Source organism: Rhamphochromis sp. 'chilingali' (genome assembly GCF_963969265.1).
Source record: "Rhamphochromis sp. 'chilingali' genome assembly, chromosome: 15".
Classification (NCBI taxonomy): domain Eukaryota; kingdom Metazoa; phylum Chordata; class Actinopteri; order Cichliformes; family Cichlidae; genus Rhamphochromis; species Rhamphochromis sp. 'chilingali'.
The window spans coordinates 26,060,520-26,073,330 of NC_137942.1; the positions used below are offsets into that span (position 1 = coordinate 26,060,520).

General features: G+C 41.3%; 2 protein-coding genes across 3 annotated transcripts; one reads left to right on the top strand and one right to left on the bottom strand.

The window, feature by feature from the left end:
• Window positions 1-15: 15 nt before the first annotated feature.
• Window positions 16-4,476, bottom strand: LOC308410711 (zona pellucida sperm-binding protein 4-like). 2 transcript variants are annotated; one of them, XM_080904271.1, is made up of 12 exons: window positions 4,046-4,474; window positions 3,814-3,938; window positions 3,503-3,623; window positions 3,138-3,272; window positions 2,494-2,666; window positions 2,226-2,305; window positions 2,024-2,157; window positions 1,767-1,950; window positions 1,543-1,687; window positions 1,385-1,454; window positions 1,172-1,306; window positions 16-1,080 (listed from the first exon to the last, which is right to left on the bottom strand). In XM_080904271.1, exons 1-12 carry the CDS (start codon window positions 4,245-4,247, stop codon window positions 953-955), a joined length of 1,632 nt encoding a protein of 543 aa, XP_080760397.1. In that variant the 5' UTR covers window positions 4,248-4,474; the 3' UTR covers window positions 16-952. The 2 variants fall into 2 exon arrangements, with proteins under 2 accessions (XP_080760397.1, XP_080760398.1); XM_080904272.1 differs by having other exon boundaries at window positions 1,172-1,454; window positions 4,046-4,476.
• Window positions 4,477-6,281: 1,805 nt separating this feature from the next.
• Window positions 6,282-10,446, top strand: wbp2nl (WBP2 N-terminal like). Its single transcript, XM_080904532.1, has 8 exons — window positions 6,282-6,437; window positions 6,931-7,039; window positions 7,158-7,296; window positions 7,472-7,564; window positions 7,803-8,003; window positions 8,444-8,560; window positions 9,035-9,111; window positions 9,207-10,446. The coding sequence occupies exons 1-8, from the start codon at window positions 6,379-6,381 to the stop codon at window positions 9,261-9,263; spliced, it is 852 nt and encodes a 283-aa protein (XP_080760658.1). The 5' UTR covers window positions 6,282-6,378; the 3' UTR covers window positions 9,264-10,446.
• Window positions 10,447-12,811: the final 2,365 nt, after the last annotated feature.

Below are 12,811 nucleotides of genomic sequence, written 5' to 3' on the forward strand. Positions count from 1 at the left end.
ATCTCTTTCGCCTGAATTTTAAGATCACAATTTTATGATTTTTGTTCAACTATTTTTATTGTGAAGCACAAGTAGACAATTTTATGACTTCATCAAATTATCAGAGCAGGCGCCAGCAACTTTCTGTGATGACATCATAGGTTGATCTTGGTGTATTTCTGCGTGTGTACAGTGTACCCATCTTCAGCCAAATGTCAGAGCTCATCTCAACATCTCAATCCTATAGAGCACCTTTGAGTTGTGCATGAAACAGATCTGCATTGTGGTCGAACATGTCAGTATAGATCAAAATGTCTGAAGCACAGTCATGTCATGCCTTATTTCTTGATATTTTTCAAGAAAAATGGGTTCAGTAATTTATCGAAGTGCAAACACATACAGTACATGAGGCAATAACAGAGTTTGTTCACTTCTAACAAGCTTAAATCAGTATTTGGTGCGACTACCTTTATTCTCCAACACACTCAGAACTCTCTCGGGCAGCTTTCTTGTTCATTTTTTAAGTAGACTTCAGAAATAGTTCTCCAGACTTCTTGAAAGACATTCAAAGCTCTTCGTTGGAAGTTTGCTGCCTTTATTTCTGTTCTCTATCAGGAGGATCCTACACTGCTTTAATAATGTTGAGGCCCAGGCTCTGGGGAGGCCAATCCATGGCTGGTGGTTTCACTGTGTGTTTTTCTATCCAGCTACACTTTTACGGCATTGGCAGTGTGTTCGGGCTCATTGTCATGCTGTTAATAATTAGTTGGTTTCACATGGAATTGCATTGTGGATCAAAATGTGATGGCCTCACACCATGACAAAGCCTGCTCTGTGTTTTACAGATTGCTATAGACACTTGCATCCCATCAGATCTGCTGTTACTGATTTCCAGTCCAGTTTTTCCTGCCATTTGGCTCTCAGCCTTAAGCTCAAAAAACCAAAACAAATGCACATATGGACAAATTGACATTTATTGAGATGCATCTTGTTCGTCACGTGCTCGTTGCATTCTCCTGATGCTTGAACACACAATGAACAGCAGGACCACAAGAAGGCCAGCACCAACACCAGACAGGATGTATACGATCACCTGAAACACTAAGGAAGAGAGGGTGCGAGATTCTATTTAAAGAGTGTCATTCATACTCTTTCATGTAATGATTCTAGTTTGGTGTATTGCTGGATTTACTTTTTTCCCGTTTCATGCAGGGGTCTTTCTCGGCTTCAGTGTTATTCTGGACCAGCTGCATTGGCCCCAAAGAGACCAGTTGAAGCTGGTGGGGTTGAGATGCGGCCTCTCTTCTCGGCCTCTCCCCCTCAGATGCTTGTGGGAGGACACAGGACAGATTTTTAAAAAATTCCAAAAATAAACAGCACATTAAGTGTACTGTGGTATACTCACAAATGAAGGTACAACGCTGCGCACAGTCAACGTCATTCGTGCAGATTTCCACCCAACAATAGAAGTACATCTGAGTGAGAGAAAACACATAGCCAGGTCTGTGGGGGAAAAAAACAAAACGCTGCGTTGCTGAAATATTATAATCTGATGAAACATACTTCCTCTGGACTTGGATGGCCTGTGCTGGGGTCCAAGAAGGCAAAGGTCTTGACATCAAACCTCCTGATTTGTGAGTGAGATGTGGTCTTCCCCTGTTTGTCCACAGGGACAGAGCTTCTCATATTATCCTGAGGATTTGGACATCTGTACAAAAGGGACAAAACTGTGCTGTTATATTTTTAATTTTTGTTTTTTTATTGAGGGGTGGGGGTTAATAACGTACCCATCATAGAGAAGTGTCCACACAGAGTGTCTTGACCCAGGATAAGCAAAGCAGTCTCGCACTCGCAGGGAAAGTGTGGGATCTGGAGATGGCTGCACGATGGAAATCTCCACATTCACAGCTTCACGAAGGGGCAAAGTCAGTGGAAGCTGTTCCTCGGGAATAAAGGATGTAAAGGATGCATCTGCAGCAACAAACATATACACATCACCAGCTGTCATTTGCATACAAAGTGCCTTTTCATTCCATTTTAGTACCTGTGGCTATTCTCATTTGCACTCCGATGGACCCCAGTGCAATGACAGGTGGTGGATTAGTCACCACATACAAAGACCGCAGTTCTGCTGCACGCTTCAGATCAGAGGAGTCGTATTCACACTGGACCTGAAGACTAAAAACCCCAAAACATTCATCACCACCAGTACTGTCTTCTAGAAGAAGATGTATCCATCTCCATACCTAAATTGAGAATTTTTCCCATCATTTCCTGTATGTAGCTCCACCACTTCCACCTCGTAGATCACCACATCTCCATTTGCCTAAAAGCCGGAGAGATTTAAAAAAAATTAAAAAAAAAGGTTTAAGAAAAGAAGATGATGTGAAAATTCATGGTGGACCACAGACACATCTAAATGAAAGCTTGTGCTCAATGCTGTGACTGGCTTTGTGTAACTGTGCAAAAATATTAGGATGATACCCCAATCTAAATATTAGATATAATATTTACCTTCCTCTTTGCACCGCAGTCTGAGACTCCTATCTTGAAGACAGCAGTATCTGGGGTTGTGACAACAGGGTGACAGTGCGGCTGATCCTTTACAATGAGGCTGCTGGGATCAATGGGCGTGTGTGCATCTGCAGCGTTTACTGAGAACACAAAGTGTCCGTCCAGAGAGCAGGCTGGATGGAGTCAAACAGGATAATGTTGCATAGTTGTTTTTTGAGTAAAACACAAATTAAAAAACCCAAAAACAAAACCCTGTTTTGTCCTCATCTCTGCATAATTGTCTTTATAACTACATAATGTTGAATACTGCATTAGCATGTATTGAAAGCTCTGCTGCCAACTATAGATGACATTTTACTGCTCATCAGTGCCAAACATTATTGGTACTGCTTGGTACCTGGTACTCTGTAGTACCAAACATATTTACAGTGGTAACAAGACTGCATTTTGTAATGAAGGCCACGCATATACTGGCAGGAGGTCTGTCCACAGTCAAAATACATAAACCTCTGATTAGGTATCCATTTCTGATATTTCTGATTTCCCTTAAGCCCCCCACACGACTGGTTATTAAGGGGTTAAGAGTCCTAGAAGCAGCCCTGCTTGTTTAGACGAAAGGTTGGAGGGGAAAATACAGATCTTACCATTGAGTGTGTAGTAGCAGGCTGAATCACGAGCATCATAGCAGCAGCCCAGTTTGTAGCAGACATCACTGGAAACCCTTTGGTGGCCACAGTCCACTCGAAGAGCTCTTTCAATGTTACAGTTTCCAGGGAATGCTGGAGAAGAGTTCTGTTTTTAAATGTCTTAGATCGTCACTCTGAACTGTGCAGACTCCTACCCAGTATTGGTAATTACAAGAACAACAAGACAACACTCTAAACTTGGCTCCATAGGGAAATTGTGCCAGGGTGACTTTTGACTGATGAAAAGGGAGAGCGGATTTTAGGTATACAGGACACAACTGGGTCAGTGAGTTTGTCAAGCTCAATCAGCTGTCTCCACTCACGTGTTGGGCGAAGCTGGGTCCTCTCACTTCTTGCCTTTATCAGGGGACAGCTGATGTTGACCCTGATCCATCGATCCTCTCCTGCCAGCTGGACCTGCAGCGGGATGACGACTTTGCTGCCCTGAGGATGAAAGGTTATTGCAGCATGGCTGTCAAGAAGTGACATACATGCAGATTGTAAACTCATTTTTACCTCCATTGGTTTCAATCATTAAAACTTAATAGTAAATATACTATAGTTGCATTATTTTTGGCCCTACTTGGCAATCCCATACATTTCCTTCATGTAAACTCTGCAGCAGGATTCACACCTCAACACGGACAAAGCAGCTGTCATATCTGCTGAAAAACGAGAGGCTCTGGTTCTTCACTCTAGCCACTTGCACTCCACAGGTCTTCTCATACTGAGGCACTGGGACTGTGGCCCCTGTCACGTCTAAGGAAACAAAGCACACACACACATGGTCTGAGATCAATGCAAAAGATGAGGGTGAACTAAATGAACCAAGCATCTTCCTCACATCCCGCTGCCCTATACCTCACCTCTGGCGTACACATTGTTTTTCACCATTGGACCAAACACAGCTCTGATGCCTCGGAGAGAGCAGGTGACTCGCGGCATGGCGAGCTGTTTCCTCTGCTCGAGTGTTTTCTTCCTGTGATCGGGGGAAAGGCAGACGCAGCGCCGAGCCATGACGGTGAAAAGTAAAAGAGTCGCGCAAATCTTTATAAAACGATAATTCATCTCGCTATATTTTGCAAACTTAACAGCAGAAACATCCAGCCCTATCTAAGGCGCTGGAGACGTTCACGTGACAGCTGTTAATTAGTGTTAATTAATTTAAAGCTATGGCGTTCCTCGGGCTCGGGGACCAGTGCAGTGCAGAGAGTTAAAGGGTGTCGCAGACCTGCTCAGCGTCACCCGCCTGCGCGCACCGAGAGCTACAGAAGCTGACGTGCACGCGGCCACAGAATAAAGCCGGTAATTAATAAAAAAGGTCAACGTTTAAATATTAAATATCACACTGAGCGCATGCACGGCCAACTCTATCCTAAGGGGGCCATTAAATGAAAGCATTGCATAACTCGCTGGCCTCACCCCCCTCTCGCTCTCCCCATGGCAAAGCTTGTACCCACCCCAGTTATTATATAAGCAGTCTTAAACCTTTACTCACTGCCATCAGAACACCCACTCATCCTGTCAGAATTGCAAGGAAATGCCCATTTTGTTGCTCTATTCCAGCTGTGTTTGCTTTGAAAACATTTTGCTTTGCAATAAATGACCTGATTTTCTGTGCAGGCTTAAATGAAGTTAGTTATCTTAATCCAGACCTAGCTGGACTCCAGCACAGTGCAGCTTTCAAGCTAATTTTAATTTAGCTAAACCTTAATTATCCCATTCAAAGGCTACAGTATAGAAAGTGTAGTACATAGAATCAGGGAGAGATCTCGGCAGTTGCTATAATGATGTTGCCTGCGTGGATATGGTTGTCGTTTTTTCTATTTCCCTTATTGTCAACAAGTTTATATACACCGGGAGAAACAGATATATAGCCAATACAAAAGGGGGCAAATAGAACAACAGCAAAAGAGAAACTGGGAAATAATCGGTTACACTCTATGCATAGTTTTGTATAAATAACCTAATTTTTGTAAATTATTTTTTAATAATTTGCAGGATAAATGTTGTAACTGTAACATTTACTATATTAAAGTAAAAATGTAAAATACCTGGTTAAAAAAACAGTACTTCTGATTGCATTGCACGTCTACTTCATTGTATTTTGGATGGAAATATAACAGAACATAAAAGCTTGAATTACTTACGCACATTTTGATGTTAAACTGCGTATTAATACAGAGGATTATGCCTTAAATAGCGGCAGTACTTCATGTTGTAATACATCTATATGAGGGAGCAGGGCAGCTCACGAGTTTCTCCATCTGTGCTTTACCTTGTATAATATCCCGGAAACACCCATCATAATATGTAACTATATTATTTCAAATTATCAATAAAATGATGAACAGTTGGCTTGATTCACTTGTTTGTATATGTAACATTCAAACAATAGCTAATTATTAACTCTGTAATATTATTCTATTTTATCTACAGAATTCCTACATTAAATTACACTAAAAAGTAAAAGGAGTGGAAAAATAGGTGAATTAAAAACTACACGTTAGCAAAAAAATAACAACCAAAGCACCCCCCCTCCCCGATGAGCTAGCAAAGAATTAGTAAATGATAACGGATAGGAACAACAACAAAAACCAAACCAACAAAACAAAACAAGACAAATAAAAAAACAAACAAACAAAAAACCCAGTGGATTTTCAGAGATAAAACTAAATGAATACGAACAAATCCAGTCTGAAAATTAACTGAAACTAAGTAAGAAAATAAATAATTAAATAAATAAATAAAGGAATTTCTTAGTAAAGGAATTAATAAATAAAATAAGATAAAATATATTAAAACTTGACGGAAAAAGACTGTGATAACTTGGAATCAAATTATTCATTTCATCGTCAAATTTATTTGATTATTTATAATTTACATTATTAGAAAAAAAATGTTACACCTATCCAAAACGGATGGGTGGCGGGGAAAATACGTTGGGAATAACAATCCAGCGTAAACACACTTTTATTCAGAAACCATTCTGAATATTTCTAACTTTTACTGGGATCGTGTGAGACACTTCTTCTGTTTGATCGTGTGGATATTGTTTACAGTCCCACGGCAGGTCACGAGTTGTCAGACGGCGTGGTGACGTAAGGCTCGTGACGTTTCTGGGTGATTCCCGTCAGGCTGATAGACTGGCTTTAGCATTAAGCATAGGCAACAGGAGAGCGTAGGACGGCTCGTAAACATGGCTTTGAATCGAAATCATACGCATAACGGCAACGTGTTGATAAACAACGGAGAGAGGTGAGGGTATTACCTAGTGTCAGGGTGTTTAATTGTATTAACTAGCCAACTGTCGCCTCTGTTTTCGGCTTGTTTACCTTTTACTTTCCAATGCGTAGTCAACTCAATGCTATCCAACTGCTAGCCTCCAGCTAGCTGGCCTAGGTAATGTTAGCATTAGCTGTTTTATTGTTTACTGTATATTTCAGGGCGTTGTGTATTTTGTGTGCTCTTTTAACGGCGAGACATTTAATGGCCTTACTTTAAAATCGTTGCATAATGTGGTTTAAGCAAGATGCGTTAGCGGACTATCCAAACAGGAAGTTTTGGCAGCATTTTTTGTCAGGATGTTGAAATCTTGTAAAACACAAATGTCTTCCCATTGCATGTTTCGTAAAGCAATTTTTTTTCTAGCTGCTGCGAAATACAATTTCTACATGTTAGCGTACTTTTTAGCTCCTTTATAGTTACTGTAAGCAGTGACCTAATTTTCATTTGCCTCATCTTTATCCAGTGTTTTAAGGGAGTGCAAGAATGTGGAGCTGTCATTCAGTGATGTCACCTGCAAGACAGATCTGCTGAAGGGGACCAAGAAGGGCACGGTGTACCTCACACCATACAGGGTACTACCCAAATTATCAATAAACAAAAGATTCCTGTGATGTTTACGGCTGCTTTTCATGTGCTCATGTATCCTTATGTAACTCATCTTTTTGCCTCATCTCTTGTTCACCGGCTCAGTTGGTGTTTGTATCCAGTAACACCAAGGACTGCCTGGGTTCAGCCATGTTCCCCTATTACCTGATGAAGGGCTGCAGCATTGAGCAGCCAGTCTTTGCAGCCAACTACATTAAAGGGACAGTGTCTGCTGAGCCCGGTGGTAGGAAGCCTTTTGCTTTTACACTTAGTCACTATCATTTGATTGTCTGTCTCTAAAACAATCTCATATGAACCCATATTAGTGAAAACTGTGGTGTATTAGTTTCAGAACTTTACTTTGCTTAAAAAAGGCAGCTTTCTGTATTTACTCTAAAGGGAATTGACTTTTTAATCAGGTGGCTGGGAGGGTCAGGCACATTTCAAGATGTCATTCCCCAGTGGAGGAGCCATAGAGTTGGGACAGCACCTCTTCAAACTGGCCACAAATGGTTCGTATGCCATTTTAATTCAGTACCTTTTCTTTATAACCAGGAAACACGTGTTAAGGTAGCTAAACCCTTTACCAAAGTAGCAGTCCTACTATATTAAAAACATGGTACAGTTGCAGTAAAAAAACAAAAACTTTAAAGATTAAACGCTTTATAGAAATAAAGGACATTACGACACAGATAACTCTGTGTCTTCTGGAGTCTTTGGAAAGTCACTTTTATTCTTTCTGTGCTCCAGCTTCTCGTGGCGCTCCGGTGCAGAATGGAGCTGCTGCCTACGGTTACCCTTCACCTGGTATGATGAATGGCTATGGCCAACCTCCACCTGCTCCTCAGGGCTATCCCTACCCACCACCTCCCCAGCAGAATGGCTTCTACCAGGGGCCTCCCCCTGCTGCTGGGAACATGCCCTACTCTTATCCACCACCTGCTGCTGCAGGTACACAGTCTCGCTGTCTGTAGGTCTATTTTTAAACGTCTGATTCAACTGAAGACCGGCGGCAACATAAGTAGTGATTTTTAAAATCTAGCTTATAGTCAGCGCAGTTGTAACTCCAGGTTCTGCATTTTATTTTGTAGATTTCTTTCACTTTTTTCCTTTCTTCCTCATAATCAATAAAAGTGCTTATAGTTTGTAGCCTTGTTTTCTTGCATTTGTATGTAAGCGCACTTTTTTTTTTGTCTCTTTGCACATAAGTTAAAAATGTGCACCCTCGAGGCGCAAATCATGCTGTCCCTCTCTCTCTGTCAGTGTCCTGTTTTTTTTCTTTATCTTTTTTATTGTGTAAATAATTGTACAAACAGGCTGCAACCCCCTGTGACCTTCAAACTGCATCTTTAAAAAAATAATAAAAATTCTGTTGGCCATCTGTGTTCCAGGAATGTACCCATCTGGTTTTGACTACATGGCCCCTCCTCCCCCGTACCCTGGGCCACCACAAAACTGGGCTGCACCCTCTCAGAACTGGACAGCACCACCACCACAACCACCTCCAGGTCTGTTTCTCTCACTCTCCTTTTTTCACTCACTCCCTATTTTTTTTTTTTTTTTTTTCTTCCTCTGTGCCACTGCACTTGTCAGATCGGATCTGTCTGCCTCAACATGAATCACTTCAAAGCATGCCATTAAAAAAGAAAAAAGGGGGGTGCTGATGTCTCCTTCTCTACAGATAAAAATGTCAAGGAATAAAACAGTCTTCTCGCCCTCATGTTGTTGTTTTTCTAGCAACTTTGGGGATTTTCGGTTAAAAACAGCGTCACCTTCTGTGCATCAGTCTGTGCTTCATCACCTTGTGCCAATAGATTTTTCTAAGTTTGAGGATCTTAGAAGTTTTCAGTTGCGCTTCATGTGACTACTAAAGCATTCTTCTGTGCATCTTTTCTCATTACAGTGTTAGGAACTGTTCTAGAGTATGTTCTGCGGTCATTACTCAGTCTTCATCTCCCTGTTTTTTGCCATTTTATGCACAGGTAACGCCAAGGCGGCTGAAGCAGCAGGCAGCGCATATTACAATCCCAGCAATCCACACAATGTCTACATGCCCATGGTAAGCTGCTTTGGATGTCTTTACCTCAGCAACATGTGACCTCTTCTTTAATGGCATTTTAATCATATTAAACCATCTTCTGGGTTTGCGTGCAGGAGCGACCTCCACCATACGCACCTTCTTCAAACTTCCCTGAAAAGAAAAACAACTGAAACGTGGACAACGTCACTTCCAAGACACTCCTCTCTCGCATCCTCTGTATCCTAAATAAATTCTAAAGTGAGGTTTTTCTTTTTTCTTTTTGTAGACTGCAATAAGGTAATGCAATTAATATAGCGGTTAAAAAGATGTCAATTAAAATTTCCCAATGAGAGATTGTTTTTTTAAATTTTTTTGGGAAGGACTATAAATGGAACAGCTAATGACGTTTTAGTGTTTTCCATATTACATCAAGTCATTTAAATGGTGGACAACTTGTAAAGCAACAGTTGGGATTCATTTTTTTCTGTCTGATTCTTCAGCACCTACGCAGGGACTCGTGCAGTGTCCCAGCTGGAAAGGGGGGGGGGAGGATTTGGAGAATGTATTTTTAAAGACAGATTTGTTACCAAAACATTTTGTAGCCGTTTATTGATTGCAGTTCATGTAATTATTAATAATATCAGCTTCTACTAAGAACAGTTATGTATGATTGCAAGTGCATTGTGTTTCCCCATTATAGCTTTGTAGTCATTTTCCACATAAAAAAACCAGAACTGTGTTCATTTATGTTCAGCGACACAATAACTGACTGATTCTCATACTATGGCTCGCACAGACACGCAGACTGGTGACCAGTATGATCCTGTACTCAATCTAAGTAACTTCATTCATGGTATGACCTTAAACTCCCAGTTCTAATTGAGTATCTTTACAGGGTGGTTATCAAAAAGAGTTGCGTAATGTTCAGAAAGATTTCTTATGAAACGAGTCTGTGTATGTGCAATATTTCAGCCTTGCATAACGGCGTTACAGGTCACCTGCGGGGTTATCTGAATGACCTTGTGCTGTACTCTGAGCTTCTGTTGTGTTGCTGTATGCAGAGCCAAGCTGAAACCAGAGCTCTTCTCCTTCAGTAATTAACCTAGTGTGAGGTTACAGGTTACACTGATTTATTAAGGCTCACCAGTATTTTGCCTGCAGGTGAAGCTTCTGAGTGCAGACTGTTATCCCTGATTCTGCTCAGTGTGCATCATTTAGCACCCGTTTGAAGGTCTTTTTGCGCATAGTTGTGGTGGTTAGAGGTTTTTGTTTTTTTTAGGTAGATTTAATCAAATGCCTGTATATTAACATCTCTTTTCTTATTCTTTTTGCTGAATTTGTCAAAAATCTAATAAATGTCAATTATTAAATTTCCCCCATTTTTGTCTTCAGTCATTTATAAACTGTCAGTTATTTATGTCATAGATCTTAAATCAAATAGAGCCTCAGACAAACAAAAATAAATTTTACAGAGTATCATTTTTTACAGGGAGTGCAGAATTATTAGGCAAATGAGTATTTTGTCCACATCATCCTCTTCATGCATGTTGTCTTACTCCAAGCTGTATAGGCTCGAAAGCCTACTACCAATTAAGCATATTAGGTGATGTGCACCTCTGTAATGAGAAGGGGTGTGGTCTAATGACATCAACACCCTATATCAGGTGTGCATAATTATTAGGCAACGTCCTTTCCTTTGGCAAAATGGGTCAAAAGAAGGACTTGACAGGCTCAGAAAAGTCAAAAATAGTGAGATATCTTGCAGAGGGATGCAGCAGTCTCAAAATTGCAAAGCTTCTGAAGCGTGATCATCGAACAATCAAGCGTTTCATTCAAAATAGTCAACAGGGTCGCAAGAAGCGTGTGGAAAAACCAAGGCGCAAAATAACTGCCCATGAACTGAGAAAAGTCAAGCGTGCAGCTGCCAAGATGCCACTTGCCACCAGTTTGGCCATATTTCAGAGCTGCAACATCACTGGAGTGCCCAAAAGCACAAGGTGTGCAATACTCAGAGACATGGCCAAGGTAAGAAAGGCTGAAAGACGACCACCACTGAACAAGACACACAAGCTGAAACGTCAAGACTGGGCCAAGAAATATCTCAAGACTGGTTTTTCTAAGGTTTTATGGACTGATGAAATGAGAGTGAGTCTTGATGGGTCAGATGGATGGGCCCGTGGCTGGATTGGTAAAGGGCAGAGAGCTCCAGTCTGACTCAGACGCCAGCAAGGTGGAGGTGGAGTACTGGTTTGGGCTGGTATCATCAAAGATGAGCTTGTGGGGCCTTTTCGGGTTGAGGATGGAGTCAAGCTCAACTCCCAGTCCTACTGCCAGTTTCTGGAAGACACCTTCTTCAAGCAGTGGTACAGGAAGAAGTCTGCATCCTTCAAGAAAAACATGATTTTCATGCAGGACAATGCTCCATCACACGCATCCAAGTACTCCACAGCGTGGCTGGCAAGAAAGGGCATAAAAGAAGAAAAACTAATGACATGGCCTCCTTGTTCACCTGATCTGAACCCCATTGGGAACCTGTGGTCCATCATCAAATGTGAGATTTACAAGGAGGGAAAACAGTACACCTCTCTGAACAGTGTCTGGGAGGCTGTGGTTGCTGCTGCACGCAATGTTGATGGTGAACAGATCAAAACACTGACAGAATCCATGGATGGCAGGCTTTTGAGTGTCCTTGCAAAGAAAGGTGGCTATATTGGTCGCCGATTTGTTTTTGTATGGCAGAAATGCATATTTGTGAATGTGGAGATGTTATATTGGTTTCACTGGTAAAAATAAATAATTGAAATGGGTATATATTTGTTTTTTGTTAAGTTGCCTAATAATTATGCACAGTAATAGTCACCTGCACACACAGATATCCCCCTAAAATAGCTAAAACTAAAACAAACTAGAAACTACTTCCAAAAACATTCAGCTTTGATATTAATGAGTTTTTTGGGTTCATTGAGAACATGGTTGTTGTTCAATAATAAAATTATTCCTCAAAAATACAACTTGCCTAATAATTCTGCACTCCCTGTATTTAACATACAGTTAAGCCAGAATGCAGAAGCAGTATGTAAAAACCTGCGTGTGAACACACCTTACTGCTTCCATTTAATAGTTATAGTGCCGCTAATCAACTGGATTTGATTAACTTATAATCAGCAAGTTTGTGTTTGATAAAAAACCAAACGCAGCATATTAGCAAAAACACTTCATACCAACCGTCAAACGTGGTGGTGGAGGTGCCATGGTTTGGGCTTGTTTTACGGCCACCGACCTGGGCACCTTACAGTCACTGAGTCGACCACCAACTCTAGTCTAAGGAGCTTGGAAAGCAAAGCGTGTGGACTTCTTTGAGTTGCTTGAAGACGTTTCACCTCTCATCCGAGAAGCTTCTTCAGGTCCTTTGTCCCTCTTTGGGGGGGAAACTCCCACTGGGTTTAAATCTGGGACTCTCCACCATTGACCCTTAGAACTGAAGAAGCTTCTCGGATGAGAGGTGAAACGTCTTCAAGCAACTCAAAGAAGTCCACACGCTTTGCTTTCCAAGCTCCTTAGACTACGATGACCTGGATGACTGAGAACCTTCACAGACACACCAACTCTGTAAAGTATCCTAAAGTCAATTGTGACTCCGTCTGTCCGACAGCTAAAGCTTGGCCCAAACCAGGTCATTCAACAGAGTGATGATCCCAAGCACATCAGCAAATCTACAACAGAAAGGCTGAAAAAGAAA